Below are 22,980 nucleotides of genomic sequence, written 5' to 3' on the forward strand. Positions count from 1 at the left end.
GGAGCCCCGCGATTCCCCACCGAGGCTGATTTTCTCCCTGCTTTCCGGGTTTCCGAACCGCCCTTGAGGCGGCTGAGGGTCGGGCAGGACTCAGGGCTGAAACATCCCGGTCCGGATTCCAACCTCCCTTTCTTCCCGCGCCCGGAGAAATCCCCATTTTACCCGCAACTCGGGCTCCTGGGCAGTCACTTCCCCACTCAGACCCAGTTCCGCTCCTGCCCCGCTCTGAGTCCTGAGCTAGGCCATCCTCCGCACACTCACAGGCAGGCGGGCGCTCCGAAGGCGGGCGTAGAGGTCGGGCGGGTGCGTTTTCCGGGGTGGGGTGGGAGGGGCGGCACACCCTCGCCCCCTTATCTAAGAGCAAGCAGGGCGAAGCCTCTCCGGCTGCTGGGAAGGACACGGACTAACTTAGAAGCCGGGCTTGTGCAAACTGGGATGTAGGCCACCGACTCCCTTTCCATCTTTAGCATCTGGGCTCCCCAGGGGGCCTGGGAAGGAGCACGCGTTCCCGGCAAAGCGCTGGGGAGACTCACGTTGCCCTTTGCTCATTCAAGGAAAAAATTCCTTCTATAGTTCTGGCGGCCTCCCAGGGGATTGCAGGAACACTCAGAGTCCTCTGCTTCCTCGGGCTGGGGAATTGAAGGCAAAATGTGACCTGTGTTTTTGTTCTCCCTTTCCCCTTTGGTTTTCTCCACTTTGTCTAAAGAAAAAAGTGTTACAGAGCAACTAGGGTCTGGAAAGGAGAGAGGGAGGGTGGATGCAGGCTCCAGGCCAAGAGCCGCACCAGATAGTCTACGAGCCTCCCAGGAAATGGCCCTGTGTAGCCTCTGCACCCTGGGTGAGGCCCCCTTTCCTTCCTGCAGCACCCCGGGATTGAAGGCAGTGCTAACCTACTGGTGAGTGCTGGGAAGAAATGCACCAGCCTCCCTGCAGATGTATTTCAAAGTGGAATGAAGTGCTTGTTTCATGTAATTAACTATTGGGGCACAGCAAAAGCTCTGAAATGACTCAGCCGATTGTTTCCAGATGGGGTTGGAGAGGCTGCGATTGTTTAACTCTCTTTAGCTGTGTTGGGACTCCGGATAGCCTGGCAGCCAAGGGCCCTCCAGGGGACAAAGGCTGGGACTCTGGTGAGTGCATCAACACTGAACCGGGCTGGCCCAGCTCAGGGAGAGTGAATTCAGAGAGACCCCCATTGTCCCAGCCCTTTGCGTTTCTCCCCAGCTGGCTCTAATCTTTAAATATTTACCCGGCCCTTTTGTGCACGTATGACTTAGGCACCTCGGGCTGATGTGCTCATAAATTACGCATCATTTACCCGTTTCCAGCCTAGAGACAGGAGGCTTTCATGCCTGGAGCCCAGAATGGCCAGAGGAGGGAGAAGAAAAGTAAGTGTTGGAGGATGAGGGTTCCCTCCTGGGGAGATGAACAGGCCCCTCCTGGCCTCCATGTGGGAAGTGGATGGGACAGAGGACCTGTGAGTGACAAGAAGCTTCAGAGGCCCACCAGCAGGCAGAAGGGAGACTTTTTCTTACTTGGTGTCAAGGTTGGACAAGAGCAAACCTTTCATTCTGGGAAACTGGTGTGGGGTGAGGTTGTTTGGTGAACACCTCGTGCTAGTCCCTGCATAATGCATCTTCGGGGCCTCTGCTCGTCCTACCTTCTGTCTGGCTCCATAAAGCAACTCCGTTTAAGGAAAAGGCGAGGGGCGCCTGGGTGGCTCAGTTGGTTAAGTGTCTGACTCTTGACTCTTGATGGTGGCTCAGGTCATGATCTCATGGTTCATGAGATCGAGTCCCACTTTGTGCTGACAGCACGGAACCTGTTTGGGGTTCTCTCTGCCCCTCTCCCACACTCTCTTTCAAAATAAACAAACAAACAGGGGGCGCCTTGGTGGCTCAGTCAGTTAAGCGTCCGGCTTCGGCTCAGGTCACGATCTCACGGTTCATGGGTTCGAGCCTCGCATCGGGCTCTGTGCTGACAGCTCAGAGCCTGGAGCCTGTTTCAGATTCTGTGTCTCCCTCTCTCTCTCTGACCCTCCCCTGCTCACACTGCCTCTCTCTCAGAAAGAAATAAAACATTAAAAAAAAATTTTTTTAAACAAAATAAACAAAGGGAAAGAAAGGAAAGAGGCTAATTTCATCTCGGTCTGCAGTTTAACTTGGAAAAGTCAAGGTGGTTCTTAGGACTCTTTAAACAGGAGGAATCAGCACTTAGGCCCACGACGGAAAACCACCTTGGCTGGTGGGTGAATAGCAGGATGGGGGCGGTGAGGGGGGACGTGCAGGGGAGATCCTTCAGAGGGACCTTCCTGCATGAGAAAGGGCTCCCTTTGTGCTTGCCTCCCAGCTCCAAGAACAAAACACATTCAAATGCTTATTTACAAAAGAAGGCAAGTGAGGCATCCCAGGGCTGAGTAGTTTTCCTTTATCTTTTGATATTTTTACAGGTTTGTTGTCCTCTGGCCTGGGGATGAGAGCCAGATGCAGAGTGGATTTCTTTGATCGGATTGCTTTTCTCGCTGGTAGGAAAGCAGGTCTCCGTGTGTATTTCTGTCCATCTCGCTGTGTTGAATTACTATTACTCTGTGTATTTCTGTGTGACTTTGTTTCTCTGGGTCTATGCCATCGTGTGCGTATTTTTGCCTACTTGCCTGTTTCCTCCCTTACTGCTCTGTGAGCCCTGAGTCCTAACAGATTCAGCAACTCCAGCCTCTTCAAAAAATTCCCCTTCCCTATGGTCTGGCCACACCTGGGAAGAGACTGCTTCCCCTTCCTTTCTTCCTTCTCCAAGATGGGGTTTGGTAAGGTTTTGGGATGATGGTGAGGGTTCAGAGCCCACAGCCAAGAAAGAATTCTCAAAGATGTCTTTGGCGCAAAAAGATGATTTTATCAAAGCACGGGGACAGGGCCCGTGGGAAGAAACTGCTGCACTGGGGTTGGGAAGAGTGACTGATTATATATATATACCTTCAGTTTGGGAGGGGGTTAGGGACAGAGTAAGTCTCTAAGGAATTTTAGAAGAAAGGTTTCCAGGACCTCAAGGCGCTAGCTGTTGTTAGGAAACTGTCATTTATTACTGCTCAGTAAAACCTCAGTCATAAGACCCTTCAGATATATATCAGGGGCCATATGCTTGGAATATAATTGCCAACATATACTTGGGGTTAAAGATAAAGGAGGTTTGCAAAAGTTTTACGTGCTTAAGGAGACTCTCAGGATCCTGGGGAGTCAGGAGGCAGCTTCTGGAGGAAGGTCACTCACTCTGCCTATTGTGGGCAGTAAGGGAATTTAGTTTCTCATTTGCCTTTGTTTCCCATATCACTATGTCAAGCACTTAAACCCCCTTCCATCTTGATGAGGGTGATATTAGGGCTCCAGGAAACGAAGTCTATAGGTTTCTGGAGATGAGACAGTACATAAGATGGCCTTTTTCTTGCAGTTTACTAAGTTTTCCGTAAACTTAAGGAGACTCCTGTCCTGCGTGACTGTGATCTCCATTAGCCAGACATTTGCTTTCTTTCCATTCCATTCCTCTTGGCCAGTCAGGAGTGTCTGAGGAATATCACACATATCCCACCTGGTGTTATGGTAGGGGTATTAGCCTGTACTTTGCCCTCAGCTTGCCCCACGCTCCCTAATCAGGGCTGATGGAGATGGACGGTCTGAAGGGAAGTGATGGGCAGAGGAGAGAGGGTTGCTCAGACTTGCTCAATTGGATTTCAAGTTACTCTTTGCCCCCAGAAGGGAGCCGGTCCCTTGGGGGTAAAATCAGGGCCCTAAGTCTGTGTGGAGAACAGATGCCAAAGGCCAGAAAAGGTGCCCTGGAGATTTCATGTTTTAAAATACAAAGTCGGGGACCCTGGGTGGCTCACTTGGTTAAGCATTCGACTCTTGGTTTCAGCTCAGGTCATGATCTCAGGGTTTGTGATTCTGAGCCCCATGTCCGGCTCTGCACTGCCAGTACGGAGCCTAGTTCAGATTCTCTCTCTCTGCCCCTCCCCACTTGTTCTCTCTCTCTCTCTTTCTTTCTTTCTCTCCCTCAAATATATAAAACTTTTTAAACAGTTAAACAGACTTAACAATAACAAAAACATTAAATCTCCTCTCAATTCCCATGAACCCAGTTTAGCAAATGTCTCCTGAGCGCCACTGAAACATGCTACTAGGCTTTGGAGGTACAAGGCTATCGATACCTGATGGCGAAATTAGGACCCCTATTTTACAGGACGCTGGGACTTGGAGTTGATTTGCCTCAGGTTACAAAGCTGGGCGGTGGCAGTCCTGAAACCAGGATTCAATCCCAGGCTCTGCATCCTTCCTTGAGCCCAGCTGCTGGGCGGTCAGGCCTCCTGCCAGGTCCTGCGGGGACAGATGAGCGAGTGGGGCAGCCAGAGGCTCAGATGCAGGCCTGGCTGACTGCAGCTCACACTCTGGTCTGCGCTCTCTCTGACCCACTACTCTGGGCTCCAGCCTTCCCCAGGGGCCTGTCCCTTATCCCAACTCAGGCTTCCTTTCTCCTGCCTCTGTGTCTGCAAACTCAGTGCGTGCCCTCCCTCCCTCCCCACAGATGCCCTTGCTCTCGTTTCCAGCCTAACGCTGCGGTCCCTGAGTGCCCCAAGACCTAGCTCCGGATCTCTCCCAAGCTGCCTCCTAACCCTCTGCCGGCCCATCTGCAGGCCCCTCCTTGGGGTTCCCCCCCCTCCATTCTTACGTGGCTCCTGTCCCGCTCCCACCCATCGTACTCTATTCTGGTCACTTGCTTCCTTGCCTTTCTCCTTCATCATCCCTCTGTGAGCTCCCCGAGGAGAGGGCATTAACCCTTTCCCAAAAAAGAGAACAATTTCCGATGCAAGAAGTAATATATGTTGATGGCGGGCAATACGGAAAACACAAACCCCTATAAAGAAGAGAGTGACTGTCACCCCGAGTCCCATCACGCGAAGGTGCCCGCTTGTTAAATAATCCTGGCGTCTATTTCAGTATTCTCCCCATGCTCACACGTTTGCGTTTGCTTTTGATCAAAGTCGCGCTGTAAACTTTCGTATTCTGCCCGTTCCTGCGCTTTTTCACCGTCGGCCAACACGCTCCCTCACCGCGAAGCGGGCGGTGGTCCCGCGCGCCGACGCCCGTACCGGGTGGTCCGTCTGCACACCCGGGGCCCNAAATTGCAGTTGGTGCGGTTCGGCAGCTGCGCTTGGGGTGGGGAGGAAGCGGGCCCGCGAGCTCTTCCGTGTCAGGGGAGGTGTGGAGACACCCTTAGCCTGCTGCCAGGTCCGGGCAGAAGCCCCCGCAGTGCCAGCGGAGCGGGCTGGGCTCGGAGCCGCGCAGGGCCCGACTCGACTGTCTGCGTGGACTTGGGAGAATCCGGCCAGTGAACTAGGTTCACGCGGTTTCCCCACTGCTCCAAATCACAAGAGCAACAATAATTAGCAATGGTAGCTCGAACTTACACATAGCGCTTAACTCTTAAGTGCTTTATGCGGGTCCTCTTCGCAGCACTCGTAAAAGGTAGGTACCGTTTTTATCCCCGTAGTGCCTGGGGATGCTGGAAACGGAGGTCCAGAGAGGGAAAGTAACTTGCCCAAGGCCACACAGCCAGAGAGGAGTGGATGCGGGATTTGAACCCCTGGCACCTCCACTTCGCCCTCCTAATCTCGGAGCAGATCAGCTCTGCGTGTTTGCCAGTAGCCTCTGTATCCCAGGAAGTGGGACGTGTGCTCAGGGAACAGCCAGGTGACCGAGCTTCTTTTGGGTCCGTTTCAGATAGCCATCCGAGCTTGCTTCCTCGGCTTTGTGTTCGGCTGCGGGATGTTGCTAAGTTTCAGCCAGTCTTCTTGGAACCACTTTGGCTGGTAAGATGTATTTGGGAACTAGTGGCTTTGAGGCGAGATTGGGAGGCTCAGAGGGTCAGAAGTGCTATTTCCTCACCCCTGCGTCTTGTCTCTGACTGGCTGAAGGCTTCTGTGCGGTCTCCAGTGTCCCCCCAGATCCCTCCTGCAGGCAGAAGCCAGTCTCCCCAGGACCCTTCTGTAGGCGAGGCTCGGCATCAGTACTGTGAGGAGCCCATCCCAGGAGAGAGTGCAGGTGACAGGAAGGGGCAAGGCTCTTGCTCACCTTCACAGGTCTTTTCCGTCTGTAATTTCTGTTAGGTCACATCTAGCGCCTCCCCCACGGCCACTGTACGATTTTCCCCTACACTATGATTTCAGTCCCTTGAGCCTTCTAGTCTCTGACCTGGATTTGAACCGGTGGCTTCAAGGTAAAAAGCTTCATCTCCTGTCAGGCTTTCTCTGAGCCGTCTAATCCTCCTTTGCTGGAGTTACTTGTTTTGCTGAATTTTGGTATGACATACATCACTGCTTTGTTTTGACTCTGTCCCACTTTCATATTTTACTGTGTGTGGTATCATTTTTAAAAGACTGCAGGGCCCTTAATGCCTTCTCAACCCTCGTCTGTTTGTGGGGTCTGTTACATTCTTTTTTTTTTAATATTTATTTATTTTTGAGAGAGAGAGGGAGAGCATGAGCAGGGGAGGGACAGAGAGAGAGGGAGACACAGAGTCTGAAACAGGCTCCAGGCTCTGAGCTGTCAGCACAGAGCCCGACGCGGGGCTCAAACTCACAAACCGTGTGATCGTGACTTGAGCTGAACTTGAACCGACTGAGCCACCCAGGCGCCCCCTGTTACATTCAAAACATAGACCTTCTAAAGCCCCACCTTCTGCAGACCCGAGGAGCCATGTTAATCTGGGTGCCTGATGTCCACGCTCAGGTAGGTGACGACAGAACCTCCTCATAGGATTCAGGGACAGTTTGGCAGACGCAGATCTCCATTTTGGTGGCTGACTTGGATTCCCTTGCCCCGACTGACCTCTCTTTCTTTTTGTTTTTAAATAGGTATATGTGCTCCTTGTCCCTATTCCATTACTCTGAATACTTGGTCACAGCAGTCAATAACCCCAAAAGTCTGTCCTTGGATTCCTTTCTCCTGAATCATAGTCTGGAGTACACAGTAGCTGCTCTTTCGTCTTGGATAGAGTTCACACTCGAAAATATCTTCTGGCCAGGTCAGTGTGTCCCACAGTTCCCTCTGGAGGGCAGCGGGGTGGCTTCTGTGCAGGCCTGAGGGCAGTGACGTGGGCTCCCCTCCCGCTGTAATCTCCCCGAGTGACTTTCCTCAGCTCTCTGTCCCCACTAAGCTCTTTATGAAGGACAAGCAGAGCTTGTGGGTTCTGCTTCTGGATTTTGAACAGAAGACATGTTGACCGTCTGCCTTAAGCCTTCTGTAATGGACCGCATGACCTCATAGGAAGTCCTGTAATCCTAATTTTACAGTCAGAAATTTGCATCTGTTTATTTTCTGTGACTTGAGACTTTTCACGTGAAGAGGTTATTAGCAGGAACCTCTGCATTGGAAACCTACTCTCCTGTGGAACTTTCCACAGCAAGTTAAATAAAATATATGTGGTTCCCAGGATTTGGGAAAGGGCCAGGGTGGGAAACCCTGGATCCTTCTCTGCTTCACTTAGCTGTCCTTGTCCCCAAGGGAAGGAGAGGCATGTGACAGAGACGGGTGGAGAGCCCATCGGGTCTTTGCCATGATGCTCTAATTGGGTTGTTGGCACTTGAAGCAGATGAACAGCACAACTTAGGGGAATGTGTTTTGCTTATACTTAAATTTTAATGTGATGACAAATGCTAATTGCCCACTAGCATGTTTCCTGATGCTGCTCACCTTGGAGAAATAGGTTAATTTTAAGCGCCCCCAGGGGGAGCCCCACGGGCTGCCTTTTCACTTCCTGTTTGTCACCTCTCTGTCCTCCAGAACTGAAGCAGATCACGTGGCTCAGTGCCTTGGGGCTGCTGATGGTGGTCTTTGGAGAATGTCTGAGGAAAGCGGCCATGTTCACAGCTGGGTCCAATTTCAATCACGTGGTGCAGAATGAAAAATCGGAAACGCATACCCTGGTGACAAGCGGAGTGTACGCTTGGTTTCGGCATCCTTCTTACGTTGGGTGGTTTTACTGGAGCATTGGAACCCAGGTACAGTATACATGGCAGTGGTTGCCTTTAAATTTTTTTACATTTTTAAAAATTGACCTAACTTACACACCATAAAATTTACCATTTCAAAGTGTACAGTTCAGTGATTTCAGCAGGTATACAAGGTTATCGTCTCCTTTATTTTATTTAGAAATATTTGTTTTAATGTTTATTTATTTTGGCGGGGGGGAGAGAGGGAGACACAGAATCTGAAGCAGGATCCAGGCTCTGAGCTGTCAGCAAAGAGCCCCACGCGGGGCTTGAACTCATGGACCACGAGATCATGACCTGAGCTGAAGTCGGAGGCTTAACCGACTGAGCCACCCAGGTGCCCCTATTGATCTCCTGTAAATAGATGCACGTGCCCCTTGTCATGTTTCAAGTGGTAATGAAATAAAACCCAAAAGAATGGATGTAGTCCTTAACATTTTTTTTACTGTGTATCTAAAATCTGGGTGTCCTAAACTTGTAAGCTCCTGGTGATTCTAGGTGCTATTACCCCATCTGCTCTACCCCGTCCCTGCTTCCTCAACTTCGATCTGGAGCACCGCTGTGGGATGGGAACCGAGATGGCGCTTCAGGGAGAGAGAGCCTTCTGCTGCTTCAATGGATTCTGATTTTCTTTTTTTTTTTTTTTTAAACAAATAGTTTATTGTCAAATTAGTTTCCACATAACACTCAGTGCTCAATGGATTCTGATTTTCATTAGAAGCTGCTGTTGATGAGGCCAAGGTGATGTATTAGGTTTAATGTGCGCTACAGAGGTTGGTTCTGTCTCAGGTTGCAGACTGAGCCTTGTTTTCTGACCATTGCCTCTTGAATCTGTTTTCTTGGTCCTAGAAAGACTTGGCCAGAGAATGTGAACAGAATTTAGGAAGTTCCTCACCTCCTTGAGAAGATCCAGTTTGGGTGCCCAAGCATTCCACTGGCAATACATGGTCCTTTTGGGACTCTCTGGTGACCCCGCCCCCAAGGCGTGGAAGGGGCAGGTTACTGTACAGGATTTATCTTTATTTTATTTTATTTTATTTTATTCATTTCTTTGTTTTATAAAGTTTGTTTCGAGAGAGACCACGCGTGAACATGAGCGGGGCAGGGAGTGAGGGAGAGCACCCAGTCAGCACAGAGCTCGACTCCAGGCTCGATCTCACGAACCGTGAGATCATGACCTGAGCCAAAATTGAGTTGGATGGTTAGCCAGCTGAGCCACCCAGGCACCCAGGATTTATTTTATTATTTATTTACTTATTTACTTAAAAAATTTGTTTTTACATTTATTTACTTTTTGAGAGACAGAGACAACATGAATGTGGAAGGGGCAGAGAGAGAAGGAGACACAGAATCCGAAGCCGGTTCCAGGCTCTGAGCTGTCAGCACAGAGCCCGATGAGGGGCTCGAACCCACGAACCATGAGATCATGAAGTTGACCCATGAGATCATGAAGTTAACCACCTAACCAACTGAGCCACCCAGGCACCCCGCCCTGGATTTATTTAAAAAAAATTTTTTTTTTTAATGTTTTTATTTCTAGGAGAGAGAGAGAGACAGTGTGAGCAGGGGAGGGTCAGAGAGAGAGGGAGTCACAGACTGAAACAGGCTCCAGGCTCTGAGCTGGCAGTCAGCACAGAGCCCGACGCGGGGCTCGAACCCACGAACCGCGAGATCATGACCTAAGCAAAAGTCGGACGCTTAACCGACTAAGCCACCCAGGCGCCCCAACCCAGGATTTATTTTAAAACTTTCATTTCTGAGACTTAAGACTGCCGCGTTAACAATCACACTCCCTGGGAACAAGTTGATTATAGTCAACCATGTAATTTACCATAAATCCTACCTATGTATTTAAGTGCTTTAGGACTAAGGAGTTTTCATACCTCTTTGACCATAGGTCTTTTTTACACTGTGACCCAGCACACACGTGTGTGAAAATGGAACAAGCCTTTCCCAGAGCAACACTTACTGAATACAGATACTCCTGTCTGTTTGGTGTGTGATGCACTGAACGGATGTCAGGGTTCACTAACGGGTTGTGGACTGCAGTTGGGAGACCCCAGTTTGGGGCATGTCGGGAAGCCACACGTGTGTGTGTGCTGGCAGTGAGGATGCGGTTCTGGGGTCACTGACGGGGCCAGGACTGGCCCCCACGCTGGCTGCTTAGCCTCTGTCCTCACACACTGAGGACAGCAATGCCTGCTCAGAGGTTCAGCGTAGGGGCGTGTTGGTTGTAAAGGGCTTAGCTTGTACCTGAAATACAGTTAAGTGCCCAGTAAAGAGTGATGGGAATAGGAGTTGGGGGCATGTGCCTTGCTCTCGGTGGAAATTGCCCACTGGGGGAGGGTGTGTGTCCGTAGGGGTCCGTCAGAGCGGGCAGGGGTGGGGCAGTGGGGCTCCCACACAGCACAGGAAGTTCCTGAGAGCCGGGAGATGTTCTTGGCCTGGAGGGACTGTTTGGCAGTGGATGGACGGGGAAAACACGTGAGCAAGGAAGTGAGAGGCAGTCACGGTGGGTACGGCCCGGAGGAAGGGGGCCAGAGGAGGTGGCCGAGGTGCTGCCTTTCTGGGGAAAGGGGAGTAGGAAAGAAGTGATTTCATAAGCTCAGGTAGCAGTGGATCTGGTCGGGGGAGGGGGGGCTGTGGGGGGCCAGGAGCAGGGGACCAGGCAGGTGCAGGCTGGAGGGGGGGCATGGAAAGGGGGAGGCAGGCTAGGAGCTACCGTCAGCCTGAGGACTGAAACCTGAAAAGTCGATGTTTTAATTTTTAAGTCTCTGTCACATAAGAGGAACAGGAAAGTGTGTGAAAGGGAACGACAGTGATGAGTATTTAGCTCTGTGTGGAGGTAGCGGTGTGGTTGCAGTGAGTGGTGCCCTGGCCGCGGCTCTCACGGCCCTGATGGTATTTGAGAGTCGCTGGGGCCCACGGACGGGAAGCCCTCCAGGTGTGCAGGAGGAGCAGATGCCGCCGTACTTGGCGGTGTCGGGACACTCTGACCCTGATCGACTTCGTGTCCCCTGTCAGGTGATGCTCTGCAACCCCATCTGTGGCGTTGGCTACGCTCTGACGGTGTGGCGGTTCTTCCGAGATCGAACAGAAGAGGAGGAAATCTCGTTAATTCACTTTTTTGGAGACGAGTACCTGGAGTATAAGAAGCGGGTGCCCACAGGCCTGCCTTTTATAAAAGGGGTCAAGGTGGAGCTATAACGTAGCGGGAGTGGGCCAGGCGGGGCCAAGGGGCCTCCCCCTCCACGCAGCCCGGGACAGAGCTGCCTCCGGCAGCCACGCTGCAGATGGATTGTCTGAATCATTTTGTACATCACCAGTTCCTCTTCTGGAATATCACTCGAGACCAAATGGTCAGAAGGCCTTAGGACCAAAGGACCCCATCGTACCCTAGAGCAATCTGTTCTTGGGCTCAATCAAGGTAGGACATAGGTCAAAGATGGATGAGGAGCAGATAACAGCAATATTCCACAGTGCCCCTCCCGAAGGGCCCTGGCGGGAGCCCAGGCCACACACCCTGCCCCACGAGGTATTTGGTGTAACCAAGACCCCTCAGGAGAGGCGGGCTCACCCCTTATGTTGAGGAAGCCTTCTGCCGGAAGGGGTGTGGGCATCAGTGCTTAGCGTTAGAAATGTGTTCAGCATCTTTAACCGAAAACCAACAGCACAGCTTTGACCTCCTTCTTTCTGTGCTTAAGTGCATGAGCGTCTATACAGTTTTAAGAAAATTCTTTATAAGGCACTTTGGCTCTTAATATATTTAATCGTATTTACATATCTATTTTTTATAAATAGCGCATAAATTCAGAGGGGACTCTGGGTGTTTATATGGACACCTCCAGGCGGCTCGGCTGAGGGTCTTGTGTTCACAAGGGCACCTCGGGCCAGGGACAGTGGGCCCTGTGGCTTTTCCCGGGGCCCTGGCTCCTACACTTCTCCCCAGCGGGGGCTGCTAGCAGTGACACAGGCATGTCAAAGGTGTGCTTTTTCCTTTATCAAAGAGATGCTCGCTGAGCGCCCGCTCTGTGTAAGGCATTGGCAGACACCGGGAAGCCGTGCTCTCCGCTGGTTTGGGACTTCAGTCGTATTTCACCATAGCTTATATTTTTACGTTTCAGTTCAAATCTGCTAACTACGGACTTCTGTGTTCTGTACTCAGAACTCCAGCATCTCTAAGGGCATTTCACACTGTCTTTTCCAAAGGGGTCTAAGCTAAGCATACATCCCTACAAAGTTCAAGCAAGTCGGCTTAGAGAAGTCTTAAATAGAGCAGATGATCCCAACGGAGACGTAGTCAGCATTTCTGTTTCTCAAGTTTGGGGAGAGTGGTTGGCTTGAAATAGGTAAGCTTTAGGACCCATGTTTAATTCTGGACCAGAGAGGGCCTTGGTCTCCGCGTGGAATCCTTCCTACAGATCTGTGGGGGCGCTAACGAAGCCTGATCACGAAGGCCGCAGCGGCCCCGGCTGGAGGGCAGCCGTGCGGCCACGCCGCGCCTGGCGGCTTCGAGGAACCACTTAACCTTTCCGTGCCTAGACTCCCCATCCATTGAATGGGGTCACTACCACCTACCTCATAGGGGTGTTGTGAGAACTTAGAAGAACAGCGTCACACATTTTTAATGCTTCGATAAGAGAGAATGGCGTAAATGAAATCTACGCTGTGTGAGAGCCGCACAGACGTGGACATTGGTTAAGCTGTACCGGACACCGGGAATGTGTGTTCAGAAGAGCATTTTACCAACTCAGAAATATCACTTGTTTCTAGATTTCATGGCCTAATTAATTTTTTTGTTCCGATGTATACCAAAGAGGTTTACGGGTTTGTTGATGACTGGGATGCCACTCGCCCGTGTGAGTGGACTCCACCATCGGCCCTCGTGAGAGCCTTGTAGCCAGGCTGGCTGAGGCCGCCGCCCGAGCGCTCAGCAGCACGTCCCTCTGGCACGAACACTCCCCCGGGGGACGTCAACATGCACTTAACTCTGGGACCTTGAGTTGACTCGCTTCTGGCTTGTTCTCCAGACCACCCTTAGCCAAATAAACTCCGCTCAGTAGGATTGCAGGATGGAGGAGGGCGTGGCTGGGAAAGTGTTGTGCTGTTTGTAGCAGGATCAGACCCAGCTTTCGTTCCCACTAGGGCCTGTGAAGCTGTCTGTAATAGACGGAGAACAGCTAATGACAGCCCCTGGCTTTGTGGACAGAAAGTCTGAAGGTGTTAGCATTTGGCGATCTCGACTTGCTCCACCTGCCGGGATTCACAAAGCCCACCTTCCTGCCGCGCCCCTGAACCCAGAAGGTGGGCCTCGTGTTTTGCCGCGAGGTGCTGCTGTTGCACCACCTGGGCTTTAAAATACTTCCATGCGTGGGATGAGGGGGGCACCCTCACCCCGACTTTTACACCCAGGGCAGAAGTCAGCAGTTACTTGGGGAGAAAAGATGAACTACTTTGGGGCAGGATTTGGCAAGTGAATGACTTTCATCTAGTACTGACATTTTCAGATTATTTTTAACTTTATATATTTAGCAGTGACAGTGTACACGCAGAGAATCAGGTTAATGAAGTACAGGCTTTTTGGGTATTCCCAAAAGCTTTTTGGGTAAAGGCCACATCACCAGTTCCCTCAAATTAAGAAACTGTCAAGAGATTACTTATTTTTCCATTGCAGGTTTTAAAGTGAGTATTCCTAAATGGAAAAAAGGCACGGCACAGAACAAGGCTACTTTGAAGCAGCGTAAAATGAAACGTTCTGTGAGGATTTGCAGGCTGTGGCCAGCGGTTTACAGAAAAGAGGGAGTAGGGTGAGCCTGGCCGAATGCAAAAGGCAGCAGACCCCACCACACCTTCCTTTGTATGAACTGCTTCTTGAGCCTAAAAACTAAACTGGATTAATCCTTTCCATTTATTTAACCCTCTGATTGACATGAGAGGCAAGTATTCCTAAACCACTACACGTGTTAATAGCTTAGGCTCGGGAGGACCGGCCACAGCTCCCGCTCATTTTCGTAGCAGCCCCTCCGTAATAGGAACAGTGGCCCACTGTCCCTTTCTGCACTTTCGTACTGCCTTAGATAGTCATGACCTCCCGCCGCATCTTGCTCCTGTAGTGGCTCGATGTCAGCGGGAGAGGCTTGCTCTCTGCGCCCTGCTGTGAGAGCCTCGTCCTGGGCTTGGAGGGCCAGCCGCCAGGGGTGGCCCCAAGCGCTTGCTCTAGAGGAAGCCGCCCCATAGCTAGGAGAGTAATTTAATGGAGTAATTATTTTACTCTTCTTTTTACACGCAGAGATGTTTATTTAAATATTTTAAATTGGATTTTCTTTCACAGATACTGATTATTCTTTCCAGTTCTTAAATAAAACTGTACTTGATTTCACTATGAACGATGGTGTGATTGTGTGGGATGTAGACGCTTGAGATCACATCCTCTCTGGCTAAGAAATGTCTGGGACCTACAGCATAAAACCAGGTGGATTTTGCCCATTCAGTTCAGTTCTGAGTTCTGACCTCTAAACAGTTTGTTACGACAAGTGCCTCCTGCCCTTTAGGCTCTTGTGGGTTTGTGATGCTTTGGAATGAGAACCTCCGAGCTCGGAACGCAGGTGCAGAGCTGGGGTGGTGATGTGAGGGTCTCACGGCTGATGTGCTGGCCTGCCTGGCACATGGAAGCCATTTGCTGTTCGGTTTTTGGTGGGTTTTTTTGTTTGTTTGTTTGTTAATTTTTTCAAGTTTATTTTGAGAGAGGGAGAGAGAGTACCAAGTGGGGAAGGGGCAGAGAGAAAGGGAAAGAGAGAGAATCCCAAGCAGGCTCCATACCACCCAATGCAGAGCCCAGTGCTGGACTTGAACTCATGAACTGCAAGGTCATGACCTGAGCTGAAGTCAGACACTTAACCCACTGAGCCACCCAGTTGCCCCATCCATTTGCTGTTTGAACCACCGAAATCAAGCTGGATATTTCCTTAAAATGTGACTGTGTGGACATTTTACTTCCAAAACTTAGAATTTCAGGTCATCTGGGTTAATTTTCCTTTTTAAAGCGTTTGTGAAGTTCTGCTTGATAGAAAGGGCACCATGCAGGAGTAGCAATTTCTGGAGAAGAGTTGATTCTGAATCCTCCTTTACTATCAGTAGAAGGTGAACACGAGAATGACAGTCGTCTGGAGAAGCAGGAACAAGTTGTGGAGAAGCTGTAGTGACCGTCTCCCGCAGCCGTGCCACCAGCCGCCTCTCCTTTCCATGTGAGCTCAGTCTTTGCGTCAAAGGAGGAAGCAGGAGTGACAGGTTTTCCCTTTTGCTGAGTCAGCACTCAGATTACCGGCTGGAACTTTCCGGCGGGGGCTGTGGTTCAGGACACCCTGAACCTCGGGCAGGCGCTGCACGGAGGTGGCGGTGGCAGCCTTGCGACCTGAGCTCGGCGCAACTGACGGGTGCAGGGCCTGGTGCTCACATGCAGACGGAGGTGCCAGGCCAGCGAGGGGCTCGCAATGTACCTTCACATGCTCACGTTTTCCACGTAGACTGGGGTGTCGCCCCCGGTCCCCGTGATGAGGACCGAGACTTTGTGCGGCGCAAACGTGGGGAAGAATGAAGCTTAAGCCAAAGAATCTGAGATCAGCACCGATCAGAGTGTCTGGGGTTTTCTGCTGATGAGTGATTACCCTTTAGGACGTGATGGGAACAACCTTTCTTGAATATCCCAGTCTTGACCTGCGTGCTGTAAAATGCCCAACCCTCAGGACCAGCCCTGTTTGCTAAGTCGGGCGCTCTTTCCGTGGGGGGACCTCACCCCCGTTTTTCTGTTTGGGTCTATGAGGATCTTTGTTTTTCAGCAGAGGCTCTTTGAGGCTGTTCAGAGTCCGGCTGTTCCCTCTGGGTTCTGACGTTTTCTCTCTCTTCTCTGCGACACTCACCGGGTCATTCCTAAAGGGACACCTGGCGTGAGTGCTGCTTGCCACCCCATTTCACTGTGTGCCTGCGTCAGTGTGGCTTACCGCGCAGGAAGCCCTCTGGACGGCACCAGCGGGCCAACCAGAACCTTCTCTCCTAAAGGACTCTCCTCTCATTTCTGATGGGTTTTCGTTGCCAAAACATCGGCAGTTCAGGCTACGTCTTTGGCTCATGGTGACGGCAGCTTTGAATGGACACTCCTCCACGCATCTGAGACTAGCCTGGTGCCCGGGAGGCTGAGACTAGTTTCTGCTTTGTCACCAGCCACTCTAGACAGTGGCAGACCACCCCACGCCCTCCAAGCTCTCCTGGCTCTGGTTTCCTGCAGCCCTGTTCTCTGCCCCGTGGCAAGCTCACTTACTGAGAGCAGACCACTACAAGATCAGCCTGCGACGGTGGCGGGTCTGTTACCGCGCGCTCTTCTCTCCCGCTGGCAAGGACTTCGGCAAGTGCCCTGGCTCCACTGACTAGTGATGCTCTCACTTGGAGGAAAATCCTGTTACTTTTCCTCATTCCAGTGAGTCTGACTCCCCTGGTGTAAATGCCTGTGAGCCGCTCTCCAGTGCCCGCAGCCCTCGCTGGTGTGAGCAGTGTGGGCGGCAGCCGTGGCCGTCTGTGCTGCTAGAGCGCGGGTTACGTCTCCTCTGAAGCCGCCACCCTGGTCTGGAACCTCGCCGACCCGTGTTTTACAAACGGACCCAGCTGAGGCTCTTAGAAAGCCTGGACCAAATGGGAAAGAGAACCCGGGACCGGTGTCTTGAGATCGAAGCGGCTGGAAAGACCTGCCTTACCTGGCCTGGGTCTCCGCACTGACACCCTCCTCGTGTGTGTTCTGTAGGGGGTCCAGCTGTTCCTCCGTGGGCACCTGAAGCCTGTGCGGGAGAGACCGTTCCCGGGAGGCTCGAGGGCAGCAGAGCCGGCCGCTGTCTATCCTTCAGCCTCCTCGTTGGACAGGACCAAACTGAATGAGACACTCAGGGGCACCCCTAGCGCTTTGGTCTCTGCGATTTACTGAGGGTCAGAGCTGCTCCCACGGACGGCAGCCGCACTGTGGTTGGAAGGAAGGCACCGCGGGGCCAGGTGGTGGGGAACAGCAGGAGCTGTGGATCCTGGGACTGTCTGGGAGGGGGAACCCGGTCTGGCTTCTCTAGGGAACTCAAAGGTGATTGTGACTGGGGTGTGGCCAGGGGCTGCCGAGGTCCGAGGTGGACAGGGAGGGTCCCGAAAGGGCTGTCGGGCCCCGGAGTGATGGGAACTCTAGCCTCTTAAGAAGACCTCTGGCTATGGAACACCCAGAAGGGCCAGAGAGGCTCACTGATGGTGGCGTGGCCTGGGGCTGCCGCGGGGGACGCCTGTGAGCTGAGACAGACGCATCAGCTGGACTCGGGATGGGTTGCAAATGGGGTGAGGGAAGGAAAGAGATCAGAAGGCCCCCTGGCCTTCTCACTTGGGCACCTGGGGGGTGGGATGCCACTCTTGAGGGGAGGGGGTGGTGTGTTTGGGGGAGGAAATGGGGTTCTGCCATTGTGGGATCTGAGGCACCTGTGCCATGCCCAAGTGGATCCCCCCTCCCTGGGAGAGGGCAGCTGGAGAGGGGTGGAGCCTAGGAGGGCCTATGCGGTGGGGGGGGGGCTTGGGGGCTGTGTCACATTGGGGTTTTCAAGTGGGGGGACCGGATGAAGCCCCTTAAGCATAGGGTATAGGGTGGGGAGAGGCTCTAGGACTGAACCCTGCGGAAAGCTGACACCTTGGGCACTGAGCAGAGGTGACAGAGCGGCCACTTATAAAGGGGCAGCCTGAGCAGCAGGAGGGAATCCGGTGTGGGCTGCCTCCTAAGCCAGAGAGGAGCACGGTGAAGACAGCGGCCACAGCCCTGCTCTTGAGCGCTGCTGAGAGGCCAAGCGCTGCAGCCAGAGGTCGCCAGGGCTGCAGGAGCAGGCTGGGGGGGGTGGGGGGGGCTCCAGGCCCTGGGAGAGGAGGAAGCGGAGGCCCCAACGCCAGATGCCTGCAGATGCCTGGAGAATGGTGCCGTGAGAAAGGACAGAGGCAGCCTCCCTCCCTGCCCCTCCCCCTGCCCCCAACCTCACCAAAACCCACCACAGGCGCCATCTCCGCCCGGAGACAGGCAGCCAGGAGCGTGGTACATGAAGCTAGTTTCTCACCAAAGCAGAGCACTCAAAAGGAAATGCGCACAAACGATGAGAACGAGGCTCAGTATGCGCGCACAACCTGACCCAGTGGGGTAGCGGCACCCAGAACATCACCTCCTTCCAGAACCCCCCCCACAACCCCTACCCAGGGGTAATCACCATCCTGACCGCTAATGCCAGAGGTGGGTCTGTCTGGTTTTGAGGCTTTATAAACGGAATCACACCATCTGTGGAGTAAACGACGCCATGCCAGCTTCGGAGCAGGCGCTGCCCCGGTCCTGGGTGGACAGGGCTTTGATCACAGTTGTGCAGGTGCCGTGCTGGGTGGGACCTCTCTGCGCGCGTGTCAGAGCCGTCCCGGAAAGGTGGCGTGGCAGTTCTAGAGGAACGTGGCCACTGCACGCCAGTTTTCCTTCCTTCTCAGACTCACTCAATCTCTAGTAAAGGGCCCAAAACAGCAATGGAAGAATCCTCTCCAGGTTGAGAAGAGGGTGGCGCCAAACGTGTGGAAGCCGGAGGGTCTAGTGGTAACTGAGCTTGGAGCTGGCGGCCTGACAAGCTGAGGCCCGAGTCCCTTCACACGACAGAGTCCTGGGCGGCCCGGGGACTGGCAGCCCCCTGGCCTCTGTGACGGAGGACGGAAATGGGAGGCTACCGTCAAGCCCCCTGTTGCTGAGCGGCTGCCCCTCCCTGCCAGCCCCCTGAAGGGTTCGTGTCTGCACAAGTACAAGGGCACGACACAGGTGGGAAACGAAAACCAGGGCTGCCTGCAAATGCTGCGCACGGTGGCCATGGCCGGCAGGAAGGAGACTGGGGAACGCCGGAAAGGAGCCCTGCCCATCCCATCCCCCCACCCCTGCAATGATGCTACCCATGTGCTCTGTTCCTGTCTGCCCCGCCCCCCACTGGTAAAATGAGCACAGGATCAAAGATGACCTGAGAAAAGCCTTTAAAATGAAAGACAGAGGGGCGCCTGGGTGGGCCAGTTGGCTGGGCATCTGACTTCAGCTCAGGTCGTGATCTCACAGTTGGTGAGTTCGAGCCCCACATCGGGCTCTGCGCTGACAGCCCAGAGCTTGGAGCCTGCTTCCGATTCTGTGTCTCCTGCTCTTGCTATGCCCCTCTGCTGCTCATGTGCTCTCTCTCAAGAATAAGTAAACATTAAAAGGTTAAAAAAAAAAAAAAAAACGGAAGACAGAAACCTAAACAAAAACTTGCAGGAAAAAGACAAGGGAGAAAGAAACATCGAGCACCTATTAGCCGTGGAGGGCTAAGAGACCATCTGTAAAACAGCAGAATGCTGTGGGAGGAGGTAGTATTTCGTACTATGGTACAAAACAAGAGCTCTTGGAGATGAAAAACAATGAAATTTTAAAAAGAGCTCTTGGGAATTTTCTTCAATAGAAGGGTCGGAAGAAAAAGGAAATCGAAGGAAGCACAGCAGAAAGACAAAGAAGATCATGAGAAGGCACATCAGCCCTGCAAAGCCAATGTTCCAATAATAGAGATTCCAGGAAGAGAAAAAGTGAAGAAATCAATGAACTAGTTGAAAAAGACATGTCAGAACTGAAGGACATGGGGGCACCTCGTGGCTCGGTTGGGTAAGTTGGTCATGATCTCACAGTTCGAAAGTTCAAATGTCACGTTGGGCTCCACACTGACAGAGCTAAGCCTCCTTGGGATTCTCCCTCCATTTCTCTCTGCCTCTCCCTGCCTTGTGGGCACGCTCTCTCTCTCTCTCTCTCAAAATAAACAAACTTAAAAAAAAAGGAAGTAGATGAACTTCCAGACTGAAAGGACCTACCAGTTCTTCCTGATTGGTGGAATAGACCTAAAGGATGGAAGTAGGCCCTCACCAGTGTGAAGTTTCAGAATGCTGGGACTAGAGAAAATTCCACAAGCTTCTAAAGAGAATAAGTAGGTCTCATTGCAAAGATAGGAATCAGAATGCCTTCAAACTTCTCAAAGACAACCTTGGAAACAAAATAATACAATGATGCCTTCAAAGGAGAATCTTCATATCTCTAATTTCATGATTTATTTGTTTGAGAGAGGGAGACAGCAAGCACTGGCAGGGAAAAGGGGCAGGGGAGAGAGGGAGAGAGAGAACCTCAAGCAGCCTCCACATTCTGTGAGAGCTTGGCAAGGGGCTCAATTCCATGAGCCTGGAATCTTAACCTGAGCCCAAATGGAGTTGGATGCTCAACCAACTAAGCCCCCTCCAATCTAGAATTTCAATCTAGAATTCAATACCCAGCCAAACTATCAGTCAAGTGCGAAGGCAGAATATAGATATTTCAGACTTGTGCTGTCCAAAATATGTACCTCCTGTGCACTCTTTTCCAGAGTAATGGAGGGGTGGAGGGGCAGGGCAAATGGGAGTCCCCAAGAGGGTGGTGGAGGAAGAGTTCAGGCTGACGGTGGTGCACCAGACCTACAGGGCGACCAGCTGACCCAAGAGACAAATACATTGAGAACCTGCCACCAACATCTTTCTGCCACTGTAACACCTTTTGATGCCCGAGTACGGTTCTAAGAGCCTAGACTTGGCTTAACCATGTGCTGAGGCAGTTCTTCTGCCCTCTCCTCCATGTGCTGCTGCCTGAGTGCCCTCCTTTCACCCCCAAGAAGTGTCTCCTGCTTTGACCTATTCCTGAGGGGCCAGAGGTGGGCAGTGTTGTCCCTAAAAGCAGGAGCTCCGAGCAGCCCGCTCATTCTGTGTTTTTGATAGATGACCAGCACCTGGTCTGCCCAGATGCCGAGTAACCCCTCATGACCTGGCCCACTCCCTGAAAGGAGCTCTTCCGAAGGTAAGGCACCTTTCCCACACACATTCTGAAGTGTCTTGGCTCCCCTGTGAACAACCCCTGCTCTCACCTGGGCTCCAGCCGCTCCTTCACTTTGGCAATGGAGCGGACGTAGGGCATGATCTGCTTGGTGATGGTGCTCAGGTAGGCATTCTCCTGCTTCAGCTGGAGAAGGTCATGGAGCTGGGCTGTGGGGGCCAATGCCAGAGCGTTGGGTCTTGTTGGCTTCAGGTTCTTGTCAGGCCTGGCACCGTCTACGTATCTATCCCAACTACATCAGCGATTGCGTCTTTAATTAAAGAGCACCGTGAGACTTGTGGAGGTATTCTGCTTACTGAATCCTGATCTCACATGCATCGTTTTGGGGCATTAGCAATCGTGAGCCAAAGTCAAGGGCTAAGGGGAAGAGCATGGGAGTTTGCATCTGGTTAGTGGGTATCTGACTTCCTGCGCCTGCTGACACATGGGTTAGCTCCGGGACAGGGGTGCACCCAGCAGCAGTCGCGTGGGACCTTCGTAGATCTCCTGCTCGTTAGCCACCCGCTGGTAGGATTCCTCCCAAATCTGAAAGAGAAAGTGAGCTGGACATTGCATGTGGCCGTGAGCTGGAATTCCCACAGGGCACCCCCAGCCGGTTCACGTGGTTTCAGGCAGCACAGAGCATCATTGCAGAGCCTGCCACACGAGGGCCTCATGATGGACCAGGCCAAGCTCCTCTTTCTCTCCCCTTCCTGTCTCGGGGTCGGCCCTGTATCTGCTGACAGCTGGGGCTGCAGGGACGGGGACCGCGTCTGGGGAGGGCCTACCTCCTGGAAGACTGCTCTCATCCCCTCCAGGGAGGCGTACTCCGAGGCGATGTGCGCGTCCACCCGCGCGGACCTGTGCAGGATGTCCCCCATGATCTCCGCCCTGATGAGCGAGTGGTGCCTGGTGAGGTCCCGGTGAAGCTCCTGCACCTGGTCCTTCAGGTTCTGCGTCTCTGTCTGCAGGCGCTGTGCACAGAGACCTAGTGAGGCGCCTCCCCGGAGGCACAGCCCCCAGCCCAGGTGGCCAGGACTAGACCTGGTCACTGCACTTTGGGGAGGTGGGGGGCGGGAGGACGTTGCCAGCCTGCAGGTCCCTGGCGCCCGCTCACCCGGTAGGAGTCCTCGTAGCGGCGGCAGTGCTCCGTGAAGGGCGAATCCTCCCCCTCTGCCAGCAGCACCTTGGTGCTGATGGACCGGTGCAGCGTGGGCTTCTGGACCAGTGACCCCAACATCTTTCCCGCTGGGGAAGGGCAGCTGGGCCCCATCAGCGCGTTGGGGCCTGAGCCCGCTGCTAGCCTGAGGGGAAGCCAGTGTGGATGCAGATGTGGGGGTCGGGAGGGTCTCCCTGTCTCCACCCTCTCAGCCTCTGCCTGGGACTGCACAGCAGAACCACTTAGCTTTGAAAAAGCCTGTGCAAGGCACATCCAAGACGGAGGACGTCAGCATGGTGTTTAAAACCTCCCCTGGGTACTGTCAGTGTACCGGAAGGGGTCTGTCCAGGTGTATCAGGGCTGGTGCGTAATAAACTTTGTTCACTCACCCATGGGACTCTGGGCATTTCACCTGCCGCCCAGTCTCCCGTCAGGAGACTGGAGTCCTGGCACATACACCCAGTTCAGGCATTTCTATGCTGTCCTGGGTGTCTGGGTCTCCAGACTAAGGCTCAAAGTCAGGCCTTACCCCAAGCTGCCCCTCCGCTTCAGACACCCCGGCCTGGCCTGAGTGGCAGAGGCTGGAGCAGCTGTTGGGGACAGCCCCCCGGGGTCTATTCCGTCCTTCCCTAACCAGGCTCTGCTTTGCTAGGTCTGCCCGGGGCTTCCGGTCCCTCTGTCTGGGATGGGCGGCAAACAGCCTGTCCCTACTGCGACGGATACCTTGTGCCACCCCCACGCCCCGTCCCGGCTGCTCACGTGCTGGTGCCGCCCCCGGTCCCTGGCACCCGACGGGGCCCCAGCAGCAGCAGTGGCTCCAGGCAGCGCGCGAACTCCGCGCGGTGGTCGCTGGCGATC

At 53.1% G+C, this 22,980-nt stretch overlaps 2 protein-coding genes across 2 annotated transcripts in view; one reads left to right on the forward strand and one right to left on the reverse strand.

Annotated features, from left to right (window-relative positions):
• The first annotated feature begins 5,489 nt into the window (after positions 1-5,489).
• On the forward strand, positions 5,490-11,783 carry ICMT (isoprenylcysteine carboxyl methyltransferase). Its single transcript, XM_077763880.1, has 5 exons — positions 5,490-5,510; positions 5,766-5,854; positions 6,899-7,068; positions 7,827-8,044; positions 11,060-11,783. The coding sequence occupies exons 2-5, from the start codon at positions 5,811-5,813 to the stop codon at positions 11,240-11,242; spliced, it is 615 nt and encodes a 204-aa protein (XP_077620006.1). The 5' UTR covers positions 5,490-5,510; positions 5,766-5,810; the 3' UTR covers positions 11,243-11,783.
• Positions 11,784-14,414: 2,631 nt separating this feature from the next.
• RNF207 (ring finger protein 207) overlaps positions 14,415-22,980 on the reverse strand; it is a 12,905-nt gene continuing 4,339 nt past the window's right edge. The window contains exons 10-16 of the mRNA XM_077763987.1: positions 22,882-22,980; positions 22,081-22,267; positions 21,752-21,937; positions 21,458-21,509; positions 21,016-21,133; positions 16,780-16,860; positions 14,415-15,961 (exon numbers count right to left, since the gene is read on the reverse strand). Of these exons, the coding sequence (XP_077620113.1) occupies positions 15,793-15,961; positions 16,780-16,860; positions 21,016-21,133; positions 21,458-21,509; positions 21,752-21,937; positions 22,081-22,267; positions 22,882-22,980 (892 nt within the window). The 3' untranslated portion in view covers positions 14,415-15,792. The remainder of the gene's footprint in view (positions 15,962-16,779; positions 16,861-21,015; positions 21,134-21,457; positions 21,510-21,751; positions 21,938-22,080; positions 22,268-22,881) is intronic.

This window comes from Crocuta crocuta, unplaced genomic scaffold (genome assembly GCF_008692635.1).
Source record: "Crocuta crocuta isolate KB4526 unplaced genomic scaffold, BGI_CrCroc_1.0 scaffold13, whole genome shotgun sequence".
Taxonomy (NCBI): domain Eukaryota; kingdom Metazoa; phylum Chordata; class Mammalia; order Carnivora; family Hyaenidae; genus Crocuta; species Crocuta crocuta.

Excerpts from the sequence above, each read along its gene's own strand:
- ICMT (XM_077763880.1), top strand. The coding sequence starts at position 5,811 with ATGTTGCTAAGTTTCAGCCAGTCTTCTTGGAACCACTTTGGCTG. Across the intron at positions 5,855-6,898 it reads TCTTGGAACCACTTTGGCTG|GTATATGTGCTCCTTGTCCC; the intron begins GTAAGATGTATT and ends GTTTTTAAATAG. Across the intron at positions 7,069-7,826 it reads CGAAAATATCTTCTGGCCAG|AACTGAAGCAGATCACGTGG; the intron begins GTCAGTGTGTCC and ends TCTGTCCTCCAG.